The sequence below is a fragment of the Rhodamnia argentea genome, chromosome 8 (assembly GCF_020921035.1).
Source record: "Rhodamnia argentea isolate NSW1041297 chromosome 8, ASM2092103v1, whole genome shotgun sequence".
NCBI lineage: Eukaryota > Viridiplantae > Streptophyta > Magnoliopsida > Myrtales > Myrtaceae > Rhodamnia > Rhodamnia argentea.
The window spans coordinates 8,395,229-8,411,022 of NC_063157.1; the positions used below are offsets into that span (position 1 = coordinate 8,395,229).

Here is a 15,794-nt window from a genome sequence, read left to right on the forward strand (position 1 = left end):
CATCGGTAAAAATGTTTAGGATCGAATTGGCTAAATACAAAAGGTTTATGACTAAATCGGCACCAAAAAAATGTTTAAGACTAAATTCGCATCAATACAATAGATTTATAACTCTTTCGACACTTCTCCTTCCTCTTTCGATCTTTCAAAATCGACTAATGAGGAGGAAATGTCTACCCTCTATTCAAGAGTAATATATTTTATTTACTAATTTTTGGTTATTTATGATAATGACATCTAAATAAGTCTATATCTATTTTGAAGATTAATTTGAGTTCATGATTTATTAATTACAAGTTAGAATTTTTTTTTTGAATATCTGATTTTCTAATTGGAAAAAATAAAGGAGCTCATCAATAAGATAAATGAGAGTTTTATAATTCAAATATAGACAATTGAAATGCTTAGAAATGTGATTAATTAATTGGATTAAACTTTCATTCTTGTAAACGTTACATAAAACACATTTTCTTCGCTAGGGGATTAATATCAAGAACCAATAAACGAACTAACCGAAATCTAAATATCAAGTGCATTAGTTTATTATTGATCAATCAATCGTGAACTTGTCACATGGATATTAGAATACCTTATTATGCACGTGTTAAGGTGTGTCAAATTGCGATAAAGCAAGCTTGTCGATGATCGTTTGGTGTAAATTGTGTAAATTTATCGAATTGTCATCTAATAACAAATTATTTCTTAGTTGAAGTGTATATCAAAAGTATTCTATTGTGAAAGGAAATGTGCAGTTTCACAGGAATGGACACCAAGTACCAATCATTCCCTTATGTGCAGTATAAATAATTGAACGTTTGAAATCAAAAACGAATGATTGCTTTAAAATTCCTCGTAGAAAATCGCAAGGTCATCATTGTCTGCATACCATTCGCAAAATGATTGCTTTCGAACTCTTCTTTACAGAAAAAGTGGTGATGGAGTTTCCGAGAGTTTAATCCGAAGCTCGACTACGACAAGACCCAACTGGATGGGAGAGGGCTGTTTTTGTGTTTGGGTTACATCACAGTCGGACCAAGTTCCGCTTTCTCAGTCGGACAGTCGATCATCTTCGTACATTCATAATAGTACCAAAACCAGTTGCTGCAGCATAACTAGGATTCCGGATGTCTCACAGAAATTACATCATACTAATTTCGGCCTGCTCGAGATGGGCATTTGTGTGATACTTTTAGATAATGGCTTAATCAAATTGAAGGCGTGTCAAAAGAGATCCATGCAACAATCCGAATGAAGAATTCCTGGAAAAAGATGATGCACAGGTTTCTCCCAACAGTCTATGCAATGAGAATTTTGATGAGAAGATGAGAACAAACGAACATTGAGAAAAGCCGAGGATACAAAACATTTCAACCCAAAGCTTCTAAATATACAACTTACGGCATTTACATGACCGGCAAAACCGGAGTGTTCTGTAGCCATCAGCATGTTACACCACATTTCTCAGGTCCAACTTTAAAATGTAACTCACATTTTGCTAGCATGTGCGTTGAACAGTGAGTGACGACCTTCAGCAATTATCTCCCCGGTTGCTTTGTTCCTCATGAGTATAATGGTTGCAAAATAGCCGCCTTTTTGTCCCAGAACCTTTGACGTAATCTCTAGCTCATCCTGCAATTCAAGTTGGAAATTCATCACTGTCCAACATGTGTGAAATCGAATTCAAAGGGCAATCCCGGTGTTACAACCAATACGAAACCAGTTTCCAAAAGTTACGGAATCAGTTGACCCAGTAATGCAGCTGTATTAGGCTATGCTTACTCGAGTTTTCGGTTTACTACTTCATCTATATGCCAAATAACAGCCCTAGTAGTGCGGATGGAGCACGAGGTTCCCTTTGAATAGGTGGTGCGTGCTGGTTGATCATTCCAAACTCGTTAACAGGCAAGCCACAGCTACCAAACCACGTCTAGACAATGCAGGACTATCTGATAGCCAAAACAAAGAAAGGACAATAAAAGAAACGATCTTTGACAACGTCATAAACATGAAACCACCTCTTGTCGCACAAAATCATCCTCCTCCTCAACAAACTGTAATCTTTAACTATCGGGCCAAAAAAAAAAAAATCTATCAGGCCATCTATAAAAGATGGAACTTCGGGAGAAGGCCTGAACAACTGCTTGGGGCGATCAGAGCCACCCTAAACACGGTATAGCCCGAACAATATCAGGCCAGAGCAGAAAAGGACCGTGCATAGATGATTAGCTAAGCCGACCGCTTGAAAAGCACCAATAGTCAATCAAAAATTGAAAGTAAATATGCAACGAGTAGGCACTTTTGTCATGCAGCAGCAGTGAATGGCTAGACAACCTCAGTTAATTCCATCAGATACGTCGGGCCTGAAGATACGCAAACAAGATACACGACCGCGTAGCAATTCCACGTTCAGAGAGTAAGGAGCATATGTTCACTTTCAGAGCATCTACTAAGGTTCAGAGGATCGAGTCAAAGGCTTGCTCACATTGACCTTGGCCGTGGAGAGGTACGAGATCGACATGTTAACCGATACACTGATAGGAATCCCCTCGACGTGGATCACTGCGTATCCAATTTCATCGACCATGTTCGCGATCGCACCTTGAGCCAAGTTCCCATTCCTATCCTGTCGCAAATTAACCTCAAAACACGAATTACAACGAAAACAAACGTGTAGGGTGATCATGTGATCATAAATACTATAATAGTCACCAAAAAGCACAGAAGATTTGTGGGGAGAAAGCCAAAACGAGGTATAATTTCAGAGAATCGGGACAGGGGAGCGAGGGTTCGAGGGACTCACGGCGAGGCGAGGGGGGACCCTGAAGGAGCAGACGACAAGTCCCGGTTCGACTCGGTCCACTCGGAGGCCCCTCAGAGAGAAGTTTTCGTAGAAGCTGGGGTAGTCGCCGGCGCGGCGAGGAGGGACGGCGAGGCGCGCCACCACCTCCGACGCCTCGTCGCTGACGCTGAGGAATTGCTTCGCCTTCTCCATCGATGGTGGGCTCAGTCGTGGGAAGAAACTACAGTCGAGCTAGATGCAAATGCGAGGACGGGCTCAGTGGGCCCCGAGAAACGCTACGGATTCGGAATTGGGCCATGAGACACTAGACTCGGTACCTTATATTCTAAAAACTCCATTGCCTCGCGTTAGAACAATACGGTAGAAAGTTGTTTATTGTCGATTGTAATATGTATTTTAGTTAATTTATTTTTTTCTCATCTTCTAAAATTTTCCAATTTTTACAGAAGTTAAGGGCAAAAAAGATATTCCCTTGTCAAGATTAAGATGAAAATATGCTTTTTACCTCTTAAAAGTCACGTACATTACAATGCTAAAGGTGAAGATAAGAAAGAGTTAAGACCCATTACGAAATGAAAGTTCAAGTTTTCATTTGATAGTTGAAAGTTCGGGAGCATGAGAGTGAAAATGATTCAAGAGCGTTTTGTGTAATTTCTTTACCTTTTTTGTATAACTTTTCGGGTTGGGATGGGACAAACTTTCTTACTAAATGCCCTCGCCCAATCCAACACAAAAATCGTTGGACTCTTGTGGCTCGAGTTGGTTCAACAACCCTGTGAATCACTAAGGCCATGATTAGACGAGCCCATCTTGATTGGTCATCTAGTTGAACAGAGCGCGGTCATCTAGTCAAACTAAGCTACTCACAAGTAGCTCGACATGATTATTTTGGAAAATTTTCAAATGAGGGTTTGACGTGCCATCATTTTTTTAAATAAGGGCTTGAAGTAATCTCATTTTCAAACAATGGACTAAAGAGCCATCATTTTCTTAAATAAAAGCACGAAACATATATCGTTTCTAATAGGGCCCTAAAGTGGCCATATTAGTCTAAACAAAGAGCTCAACTCACAAGTTGATTATGGATATTTCCGTTATTTACATTTATTATCATTTTTCTTTGTTTTTCCTTTTTCTATTTGGTAAAAATAAAAAAAACTAAAAGTTAAAAAAAAGATGCTCTAACCACCGGGGTCATCGAACCTAGGTGAGGGTTGCCAACCCTCACCCAAATCTAGGAGAGGGTCTTGGCTCTGGCGACGAGCGGCGACCATAGGCGAGAGGGATGCCTTCCCGCTTGTATTTTCCTTTTTCGTTTTAACTTTTAGTTTTCTTTTTAATTTTTAATTTAATTTAATTATATTGTATTTTGACAAAAATATCATTGACCAACCATAATTGAAAATTTTCTTGATTTTTTTCAGTCCTATCTCGAACCAACTAGTGGTAGGATAGTGTAGGCTTCAAGCAAGTAAGTTAGCAACTTAGGGTACGCATGGCAACACTTTTGCTTTTGATCAGAAGTTGATTTATGATAAGAAAAAAAGCGTTTGATAACAAGACAAAGTTTCTGCTTTTTGGAACAAATTTTCGTTTGATAACGGTTGAAAATTTCTACTTATGAAACATTATTACCACAAAATTTTCTATGAAAAATTATCGAACATAACCTAAAATGCATGTTATTCGAGAAACATGAAATGCAAATACATATGAATTTACAAATAATTTGTCATTTAATTATTTATGCAAATTGGGACAAAATTTATGAGGAAAATTGTATTAATGAATACGATGGCCGAGTTCATATATCATGCTAAAAGGATAGGTAGTTCTTATGCTATCTCGCTTGTGCCTAGAGGCGTCAAATGGGTGGGTTGAGATTAATATGGTCCGGCTCATTTAATCCTTTTTGACCCATTTTCATATAGTACAAATTTAACGATCCATACCTAATTTGTATTACTTAAATATTTTTATATTTTAATCAAATGATATAATATTTATTTCTTATAATTTATTAAGAAAAAATTTATTGCTAAAAAACTCTCATACAATTGAATTAATTTTTTTCAAAAATAAAAATTATTATTTATCTTTTACTTTGGCGATCGGAGACAACGAGCCGGCAACCACGGCAAGCGGTGGTCATCGGTGGCGGTAGGGGTTGGCGGTGGGCGACGATGGTGATAGTGGTTAACAGTGATCGACAGTGGTTGGCAATGGGTGGCGTGTAGTAGGGAGTGAGTATAGAGAGTGATACAGAGCGAAAAGAGCGAGAGAAGCACTGATAATGAAAAGAGGTCGAATTCGTAAAGAGTTAATGCGAAATGAGAGATATGTTGATGTCGAGAGATTTTTATTTTTGAAAGAAAAATAATTTTTTTTACTTTTGAAAACGGGTCGAAAATAACTTTTGAAGTAAAAAATTACATCATAAATAGAAAAATAAATTTGGGAAATCAAACGAATTTCTTTTAGAAGTTGAGTTGCCAAATAAAATTCTGTTTCAGAAATATTATCACACACCCCCTTGCCTTTTTATTTTATTTTATTTTATTTAACCACTCAAGTAACCAATGAGTTTGACCCAAAGTCGGAAAGTAAAGGAGATGGTGCACCGGTGCTGAAACAGCATTTAAGAAAGATTCCGACAACAATGTTACATCAAGTTCATCGGTTTCGAGGCCAGAGATGGTTTTGGTCTTTAGTGGAGTTGACTTAAAATAAAACATATTGGGACGAAACAAAATAAATTTTTTTTTTATTTCACGAGGCTCGTGCCATCGTAACCCGCAAAAAATTTACCGAATATCGATATAGCCCTTGCACGACCTTTCGAGGCTCGGGCAACATCGGCACCGCCTTATTTCTCTTTTCATTCTTAAAAAAAAAAGGGTATATTTTTTACTTCTTTGATCACTTCGCTATATATATATATACGCGCACACACACACACTCACTTATACAGTGTAAAATAATTAATTAATAAAATAAATATTTTTTTTTTCCTCTTCCATTTTTTTTTCTTATTTTATTGATGGCTGGTTTCGAACGATAGTCGGTGAGGGCGAGGCGAGCGCAACCCTCGACCTACTAGAGCGAGGCCACCTTCGATGGGAACGATCAGACGAGGTTCGTTGGCACTCGACCAAAAAAAAGTATTGAAAGAAAATAAAAAAAATTTAAAATTTTAAAAAATATAAAATGTCAAAGTCAACATTGACACCGTCACTTTGGACGATTCGCATTCACATAAGTAATTTCGCCAAAATCTAATGGATTCAATTGGCAAAACGTGACTCAATTGGCACTATAATTGACCAAAAAAGTTGGCACCATAAAATGTTTATGATTTTTTTTTATCGAAAAAAATATATATGATTGAGTTGAGACAAATGTCGTGGATTTATGACTTTTTTTTTTTTGTAATTTCTCCTAATAAGGCAATCGGTTCCAAATTCAAATCATACCCAACTAAAAAATAGTCTTTTGCTCTTTTCCTCTGGGCATTCTTCTAAAGATTATAGAGTATTGAATCTTTACGACATCAAAACTTGGCCTCAAGAAATCACAAAACTTAAAATAAGATCATCCACGTCAAACCAATGTTAAATGGACCAAGAATCATAGATTGCATTTCGTATTTGGAAAAAGCCATAAAAATTCTAAATTATGCCTGTTGCGACAATTCGTCATGAACTTTTTATTGTTACATTAAAAATCTCAAATTATACCTATCGCGACACATTTACCCTAAACTTTTTATGGTGATATGAAAAATCTCAAACTTTTACTTACGTGACACGGTCACCCTCCGTCGAGGTTCTATCATATGATTTTTATATATCAATCTAGCCATGTCGGTGCCATATCAATATTTTTTGCTTCTGGCAGATTTTTAACGGTACTTATTGATAGAACCTAAACGGAGGTTAAATGTATCACGCAAGTATAAGTTTGAGTTTTTTTTTTTTGTGTCACGGAAAAGATTTAGTTTCACAGTATTTATAAATTTCACTGGACGTATTTCTCCATCGTAGAGCGACCGACCACAAAATACGTACGGTTATACAGAGAAAGGTTTTATACGGGGTTTTCGCTTCGGTCGCACGTTCACCTAACCTGAAAAACTCCCAACTGAAACTGCACCGATCTTCACTCACCGAGTCACTCCCTCGCTCGCTCACTCGCTCACTCGCCTCACTCGCCCACACTCCCCCTCTCTTCCCCTGATATGCACCGGCCGTGTCCTCCATCGATCCACCAATGACCCACCAAGCCCGAACCCAGAGCCGCCGCCTCTCCACCTGCCCCCGCCACCCCACCGCTACCCCTGTCACCGGCTTCTGTGCCTCCTGCCTCCGGGAGCGCCTCGCCGGCATTGGCCCCTCCGCCCACCAGGAGATCGCCAGCCACTCGAGCCAACCCCTCCGTCGCTGCAAGTCATACTCCTCCGCCAGGCGACATGGGCTCTCCGGCGTCTCCGCCGAGCCCCGCCGCAAATCCTGCGACGTCCAGGCTCGGAGCACCCTCTCCGATCTGTTCACCCTCGACGATGGAGGGAAATGTGAGAAAGGCGAGGCCTTGTTGGGGTTGAGGGAAGAGGATGAGAATGAGCGAGAGCCAGAGGAGGAGGAGGATGAGGAGGAAATTAGGGTTTGCGTGAGACACGTTGAAGCGAATGAGAATGTTGTCAATAATGGAAGTGTCGACGAGGGTTTTGACGATGAGGCGGAGTTCAAGACCATGAAGGAGTTTATAGATCTCGAATGGCAGAGCAAGAAGCAGACAAGGAAGAATATCAGTGGTTTGTTGGAGGCAGCATGTTTGTTTCGCCGGAGGTTGGGGAAATGGCGCCGGAAGGAGAAGATGAAGAAGCAATGTGGCGGTAATGGTGACGATCTGGGGGTTGCAGCGGGTGCGACGGGGAAGGTCGGTCTGAGGAAGTTGAGGGAAGCACAATCTGAGGTCGCAGAGTATGGATTGGGAAGGAGATCATGCGATACAGATCCGAGATTGTCGGTTGATGTGGGTAGGGTCTCGGTCGATGAAGTTCGGTGCTCCATGGACGAGCCGAGGGCATCTTGGGATGGGTATTTGGTCGGGAGGGGTTATCAGAACCCACGGCTCAATCCGATGGTGTCGTTTCTCGAGGACGTGAAGGTGATTGATATTGGTTTCAAGAACAGAGTTTTGGTTGAAGACAAGCTGAATGTGGTGAATGAGGAGGGTGGGAGGAGCCCAGGTGGGTCTGTTCAGACTAGGGATTATTACAAGGAGCAATTTTGCCCACAGAGGCGGAGGAGGAGTTTCGAGCGGCTGAATTCCACTAGGAAGGGAAGTTTAGTGGATGATGATGTGAAGTTGGTATCAAATATGAAGATCTCTCCTGCCTCCACAGAATTATTTTACGGGGCAAAATTGCTCATTGCAGAGGAAGAATTGAGGGGTTCGAGCTCAAAGTCCAGCAACGAGGATAGGATGGAGAGTACCGAGTCTGCATCAAAGGATGATGGTTCTATTGCTGATGGGGTTGATGAGAAACGGTTCAAGAAGTTGCCTGGTTGGCGAAAAGCATGGAATATATGGGGTTTGATTCAGAGGAGCGAGAGCAAATGCGCAATTGAGGAACATCATGCTGCTGAAAATTTGGAAGAACAGCCACCGCGAGTCTCCAATGGAGAAGCAAATGGTGCTATAAGCCAGAGGCTCGACCGCAGTTACAGTCGGAACTGCTCCAACATCGATGGGCCTGGATCTTTGAATGGTACAGGAGTCACTGAGAGCAAAGGGATTGGCTTGAGGAATAGGGAGGAGTCTCCGTTAACGAGGAATCAGAGTGTGAAATACTCTCCGAACAATCTCGATAACGGTCTGCTAAGATTTTACTTGACTCCATCAAGGAGCTATGGAAGTAAATCTGTCAAGAGTAGGCTGCGGACCCACACTTCGAAAAAGAATTTCATGCTGTAAACTGTAAAGACATGCAAAATCTGTGTATTTCTTTCTTCCTGGTTAGTTATAAGAACAATGTTTGTCATCAGTTCCCTCCTTCAAATTGCAATGAAGCAAATGCTAACTCTTTGGCGACCTTTCTTTTCTCTGTTTTCATATGATTGTGGCGGATTGGCGGATTTACTGGGGACAGGCTACATGTGGAGGGAAGAAAGAGAAGTTTTTTCTATTGAAAGCGAAGTTTTTGTTAATGTCTGACGCGCACAGGCCCTACTCCATGGACTCTGTGATTGCATTGTAAATTTCCTTACTTTGCAAGTAGGCGGCTCACTCTCCCTATCATAAGTCAATGGCTGAATAATAGAATTCTCTCTGTGATGACTCAGAGAACTTCTGGAGAGGTAGAAGGAAACATTTTCCTTCATAACTGGTTTTCAACTTGCAGAGGAGGCTCGGACGAAGGTCGCTACTACTACAGTCCATAAATTCTGTTAGAGAATAAGGTTAGATATATCATTGTTGTCCTTTATAGTTTTCTTTCCGTTTCTAGGAAACATTCCCACTGTCATTAGTAAACCCCGTTCATGCTATGCCGAGAGGAAGACGCGATGCAGAGACCATGAACGTCCATTGCCCGGGGGAGAATCCAAAAGGGTGTGCCCCTGTTTTCAGTCTCCATTCAAAAACAGTGGCGATAGGCTTGACTTTGAGCCCAGTAAGCAGGTTGGGCTTTCGTACTTCTCCAAGATTCTTCATGTCTTCTTCTAGAATGAGTCTCTTCTTTCGAGAGAGGGAGACAGAGGCAGAGAGAGTAAAGATGGACTTTTCGAGCAAACGAGAGGACAAAGTCGGTCACATTAGGAGAACAAATTTCATGGTATTATCCATCCGGCATCAAGAAAATAGTGAATGATCTTATCAATACACAAATGTATATCTCGGCACTAGGTTAGCATTTCACTATGTAATAAAAAATTGTAGAGAGTTCTTCATCATTAAGAAAAAAATAAAACTCCGATTCAATGGTAAACGAAAATAATATTTTAAAAACCCAATTGTAAAGAACATCAGAAATTCATAGTTTTGGGAAGAACATCAAACCAGGCGCGAGTGATGTTTTTGATCAATGCAATCGACATTACATGAATTATCCAATTTTCAAAGTCACGAGTTTTTCAAGGGAATAAAAAAGTCACAAGCTTTTCCATGTTATACGTATAATCAAGGAATTTATGACAGTAAACAAGGGCCCTTAAACTAAAAATCTTTTTGGCTAAACAAGCTTCTCCAAATGCCCCTGCTGTTAAATTCGTAAAAGCAGTGGCAAAATGAAAACAACAAAAAAAGAAAATTTCAAATAAGTACATGAAATGCTCCCATTGGAGTGCCCTTATTATTTCATAAAAGGGCCTGACTTGGGCAGGGCACTACAAGCCCTTATTTATAGGTGTGCATAGGATATTCTTTGAATAAAATGAGGATACTTCAAGCCCTTATTTGGAATTTTCCCAAGCAAAAATGAAGAGCAAAGTCCTTCTACTGATAAAATGCGAAGTCTAAGTTGAATAATGTACATCAAAACCAGGTAAAACTTTTGACCAGATTCTTAACCAGCACTGCTTGTTACAAGAAAATTTTGTGGCAATTCAATGAAGACGTCTCCTAAATTAGTGCAAGCAACCGGTAGCTTGAAAATAAATACTTGGGGTGCTCAAAGCCCAAGGACAAAAAAAATACTCTGATGTCCAAACATAAAACTATATTCTCGTAATAACGTCCGCAACGGTAATCAATCGGTTTGTCACATCCTTTAGCGATCATGCGCCACATTACCGAGTGACCCTGTATCCCTACATTGACAGATCACAGAATCACACCTCAATTTTGGGAAGATAACTGGATGCGTGTTGATTTCAGCTATCTTATAAGGAGCTTTAGAAACTGGAATCTAATTGTTTATGTAATTTGAATGGACGCAGAAAGCTGCATACCTTAACTCTCTTCAGCAGATCCTTCGCATTGGCATCTTTGCTGAAATGATCACGTACAGGCTGCATAAGTAAAAATGAATTAGGAATTCCATCAAGGAGCTATAGATAGACATGTGTCCCCCCAAAGTTTGCAAGGGCTTCAGTTGCTGTAATTGCAAATAATAGTGTACTCCTAACGCTCGTGTGTGGAAATTCTCATGCTCTCTTCCATACTAGCAGAATATCATGTAGCTTGGCTCTTCATACGTGATGAGACCAAATGGTCATTCAGGATTCTCAACCGTTTGTGCCTGCATAAAAAGATGCTCGTGAGGATTGAAGGGAGCTTACCTGAAGTATCTTATTCAAAGACTTTGAAAGGGCCGGTTTCAGATCACCAGGATGCAAATCTCCACGTTCATAGTCAACAACAAGTTCATCAAAGCTTTTAAAGGTCCTACGTGGCAAGAAAGCAAGAAAGAGCAACAACGTAATCAAAATACACTAATATTCAATTAGCATGATAAAGTTGTAGGTGAAAAAGCAACTCGACATCATAGACAGCTCACTTGTCACTGCCGTTATCTGCAGATCGCTCCACTTTGAACTCATTAAACCACGGCAATACGATGTATTTTATGTACTCCAAACATGGGTTTCCTTCAACAATCATAGGTGGACAGTATGCTTTTTTTATCTTCACATTCACCTCGGCCTACATATGGCATAAAAAAATTATTCTTCAGAAGATAAAATAAAAAGGCGGTTCCTCACTACTGCACAAGGATATGCAGCTCTGTCACAAAATTTTACCTCGTCATCTTCCATAAAGATGGATGAGGACGGATCGCTTTTTGACATTTTTTCTTGGCCTTGCTGCAGACCAGGGAGCATATCTGCATACCAAAACAATCAAGACCAAATAACCATTCCAACCTTAGAAAGACAACTGAATTTATGAGAAGAAAGAGAGTCAAACCATACGATGAGACAAAATGATAGGCTTGTTCTTTCTCTTTATAAGATCACAGTACTCTCTGGCAAGTACATTCACCTTTCGTTGATCCATTCCCAATTGACAAATGTCAGCCTGTTCAAGTAAAAGCATTTTGCAAAGACATTTTAGAAGCGACAAACAGATACAGCACAAACATTAAAATCACAAACAGCAAGGCTACCGGAATACTGTCCAGCTGTCCCAATCACGATTCATTCACTGCACTATCAAGTACAACTCAGCACACACATTTTGCAAACAGTCTTTTTTGGTACTAGAGATCACAAATAGCACTTATAATTTGCATGTATTTGTGGGAAAGAATTGAACCAAAGGTCGAACAACCCATATTATCCAACAAAAAGATGTATGAACTCATGCATGCAGCTCACAATTTCCTGCATGTATTCATCGTGCTTGCAGTTTTTACAAGTCGTTGTTCAACTATAGAATAAACTGCTAAGCACATTATCAAGAAGGAAGATAAAAAACCAAGCAAACATTGTCTCTCTAGGAAGTCATAGACCAAAAAACATAAGAATTGACAGAAAATGAGTATTGCAATAAAGTCTGATGACAAAACACTATAAGCACCTTCAAGAAAAATATGTCGGCACATTGCATGCATGGGTAGAAAATTTGGGCTGCACTCAGCTCGTCCTGTTCGCTACGACCCATTATCTGTGAGCACCTGAAAACAACAAAACCGATGAGTAGTGATCTATTATATCAGTCGGGATCAACAAAACAATTGCGGGCCTTAGTTATATACCTCATTATTCTAGGGAGCTTGTTTCGGCGAGCAATGTCCATAACCAGTGGCCAGTATTCGTGTGACCGGGAGTTAATTTCTTCTGACGACCACAGAAATTCCACTTTATTATCTGAGAGATCCATGCCGACAGCTTTCCATATTTCGATCATATAGTGTCCAACTGTTTGGATTTTTTTTAAATCTCCACCCATTTTGTTGTTCAACTGAGCAAACCAATCAGCAATCCATATCTTAACTTTGCATCCAGCAGAAGTCATTTTGTTCACACTTATCGTCTTCATGACTCCCTGTGCTCTAAAGGAAAATGCGAATATGAACTTCCAAACTAATAAAAATCCAGCCCCAACAAAATTTTACATTAATCTCCAGCTTAAAATTGAAAAGCAAGCGTCCTTTAAAATTGCAAGCAAAACAGCAGAAACAAGCCACTAAGTAGCAAAATGTCTCCACAACAAAAATCAATCCTCTGAATGAGTTAGCATATAAGTCCTTCACACCAAGATATCTTTTCTCTTTGACAAAAAAGGGCAACGATTAGTAACGCACAAGCTACAATAAAAGACAGATGGTTTTGACGCACAATATAGGCAACAGTAGGCAAAAAAATAAATTACGTACTATAGAATGGCAATATGCAAGCTTATTGCATATAACCAGACATCAGTCTACATTTAATCAGCCTCATGTGCATTTTCTGTCTGCTACTTGCTCAATTACGAAACCAAGCATCTTTCAAGTTCATGGTGCAGAAAAAGGATTGCAATCTGTCATTACTTCGAGACTAACTTTATAAAATGATGATGGGTATTTGGACATTTCCAAATGATACTGCATGGACAATAAACTAAAACAGGACCGTTCTATCTCAAACCTTCATATTCGACTGGCCAAAAAGCTTGGAGACAAAAATTAGGCCACTTTACCCTTGACGCAAGTTACAAATTATGTCAAGTGCAAATATTTTCCGAAGTAAGAGGTAGGCACCCGGTGAGAGACAAGAGTACTTGATGCTACATCTACGAACCAATCTAGCCAAAGCATTATAAGTTGCAATGATAGATATGAATTTATGTGAAACTATATAGAGTATTCTATTAAACTATAATGGGCCAAATACAATAAATCAACCCAACAAAAAATCAGACTATCTCAAGGGAAAGAGGGGATCAGGGGAAAACAAGACCTGAGCAATGTGCATTCGGCCAGATGGTTCGAATCCATCATAGCAAATGGGTAGGGGTTTCTTGGTTAGAAGATTCATCAGCTCATCTTCCTGAATGCACTCTTCCCCAATGCTCCTCACAATTCGAAACCTCTCCTCCGGACTCATCCTGACAAAAAAAAAAAAAAAACCCATCAAGGAAATTCAACACACTCGCAGACCAATATATGATCCTTTCATGCAATTTCCAGATCGTGACCAAGTGGAATTCGAAGAGCTTACTGGGTGACTGTTGGGCAACTCGAGGAGGAGCCCCCTTCTGCCTGACAATCCATGGAGAGAGACTCCAGTTCATTGGAAGGGGGGTTCTGATCAGCTTGATTTTCCATTTAAATGAAGTTTTCGCGAAAGCCCAGTTCAATAAAATACTCCTCCCACACCCCAGAGATCTGCATAAGCCCAATGGAGATGCGCTAACCTCAAGAACCTCCAATCACTCGAACAATTCATGATAATTGAAACACGCTAAAAGAACCATCTAATCCTACGCTTCAGTTGTCCAGAAGTTGAAGGTATTTAAAGCAACGAAACATGAACAGCAATCCTTGGCAGAGACATGATGGGGGGAAAAATACCTTCGCGCGATACAGAGATGAGGGCGATGAAGGTAGAGAGAACCAAGAAACGCGCCGGCAATGTACTGAGAAAACCCAAAACCCTAGCTTTATGGAGCCAGGCGGCTTAAATGGTGTGGATCTGCTGCTGATCAGAACGTTGCGTGGGCTAATCAACGAAGGGTGATGGCTGGAATATTGTGCACTGTGAGCGTAAACCAAAAATGAAAAATTGCAAAGCAATCTGTTACTGTCAGTAAAATTTCGACCAGAAAAAAAAAATTCTGTTAGTAAAATACTACTGTTCTTCCAAGAAATTACCTTTGTAAGGCAATCTGTTAATAAAATACCACTGTTCTTCCAAAAAGTTACCTCGCTCCATCTCCCTCATGTCTGATAAGCTTGTAGAAAGCTACTCGTCTTTGTCAAATAAAAAGAATTTACACACGTATAAAACATGTTATATGGTGCGCGGATAAAAACATTTAATTTCTTTTACTCGTTTCATAACTTTTCACCAACTCATTAATATTTTCACTTGGGGCATGATTATAGTTAACCGATTGTTCAGTGGTAAACTAGCACGGTAACTTATCACCATAATCCTCCATTTAGATCTCAATTCCCCTACCTTCAAAATCAAACTCAACAACTATTGTTCTTGAGCCGGGAACATACGAGAATTTTTTACCATTTGGATTACATATCGATTATATAAAATTGTCCCATTATAATGTAGTTGTTCCAATTTAATGATTATTTTTTTTATTATTAACTTGCTTTTAAAGAAAACTACGTCATACATTCTTCTTATCTCGTGCTTTACAATATCGACGTGTGTAATATTGATAGAGCTTTAGCACCGTACAAGTACTAATTACTAATGGCAATTCTAGCATGTCGGATTCATTAACGTGTAAGTAAATTCGGGGTTTAATTCACGGTCTTATGTAAGAGCTTAACACTACTGAGTGTATAAGAAAGTTATTAATCATGTATGGTAGTGCCGTTAATACGATGAATACTTTCTTATCAAATATTTGCTAATCACATAAATAAATCATCAATCAAATTTTTTTACCTATAGTTAAAAGGCGATAACCATTTGGAAAATCGATTAGTTACTAACTTTTCATAGGAAAAATTGTGTGATTTTTATTAAACATTGGATCGCGTGAGTATAAAAAGCAAAAACAAATAGAAAGTATGGTTAGTATCATGAAAAACCTTAAATTGTAAACTTATGATAAATTCATCTTTAATTAATTTTTTTATCATAAAAAACTCCAAATTAGTATACCTATGAAAGACTTTAAAAATGAACTTTTATATTATGCAAAAGTAAGTACGTAATTATATAAATTTATGTATTTGCTGTGATTACCACATTGAAAATAGTGTGTAGTAGCTAGTTATGTCTTTTATGTAATGATCAATGTCTGGCAAAAATTTCATCGTATCTAAACTTAGTAAATTCGTAATGTTCATATTTGTTTTTCCTGCGAAAAATTTAGTAAC

The 15,794-nt window shown here is 39.2% G+C and overlaps 3 protein-coding genes across 6 annotated transcripts; 1 reads left to right on the forward strand and 2 right to left on the reverse strand.

The window, feature by feature from the left end:
- Positions 1-1,420: 1,420 nt before the first annotated feature.
- Positions 1,421-3,043, reverse strand: LOC115736624 (acyl-coenzyme A thioesterase 13). Of its 2 annotated transcripts, none has more exons than XM_048284093.1 (3): positions 2,819-3,043; positions 2,483-2,623; positions 1,421-1,629 (listed from the first exon to the last, which is right to left on the reverse strand). In XM_048284093.1, the coding sequence occupies exons 1-3, from the start codon at positions 2,990-2,992 to the stop codon at positions 1,486-1,488; spliced, it is 459 nt and encodes a 152-aa protein (XP_048140050.1). In that variant the 5' UTR covers positions 2,993-3,043; the 3' UTR covers positions 1,421-1,485. The 2 variants fall into 2 exon arrangements, with proteins under 2 accessions (XP_048140050.1, XP_030524268.1); XM_030668408.2 differs by having other exon boundaries at positions 2,801-3,033.
- A 3,854-nt stretch (positions 3,044-6,897) lies between these two features.
- On the forward strand, positions 6,898-8,903 carry LOC115736609 (protein OCTOPUS-like). Of its 2 annotated transcripts, XM_048284059.1 has the most exons (2): positions 6,898-8,326; positions 8,357-8,903. In XM_048284059.1, the coding sequence occupies exons 1-2, from the start codon at positions 7,070-7,072 to the stop codon at positions 8,774-8,776; spliced, it is 1,677 nt and encodes a 558-aa protein (XP_048140016.1). In that variant the 5' UTR covers positions 6,898-7,069; the 3' UTR covers positions 8,777-8,903. The 2 variants fall into 2 exon arrangements, with proteins under 2 accessions (XP_048140016.1, XP_030524245.2); XM_030668385.2 differs by having other exon boundaries at positions 6,899-8,903.
- A 1,374-nt stretch (positions 8,904-10,277) lies between these two features.
- Positions 10,278-14,101, reverse strand: LOC115736616 (tyrosine--tRNA ligase 1, cytoplasmic). Of its 2 annotated transcripts, none has more exons than XM_030668393.2 (10): positions 13,945-14,101; positions 13,684-13,831; positions 12,498-12,787; positions 12,320-12,416; positions 11,713-11,818; positions 11,542-11,624; positions 11,298-11,443; positions 11,080-11,185; positions 10,750-10,809; positions 10,278-10,608 (listed from the first exon to the last, which is right to left on the reverse strand). In XM_030668393.2, the coding sequence occupies exons 1-10, from the start codon at positions 14,049-14,051 to the stop codon at positions 10,588-10,590; spliced, it is 1,164 nt and encodes a 387-aa protein (XP_030524253.1). In that variant the 5' UTR covers positions 14,052-14,101; the 3' UTR covers positions 10,278-10,587. The 2 variants fall into 2 exon arrangements, with proteins under 2 accessions (XP_030524253.1, XP_048140031.1); XM_048284074.1 differs by having other exon boundaries at positions 12,498-12,794; positions 13,945-14,082.
- Positions 14,102-15,794: the final 1,693 nt, after the last annotated feature.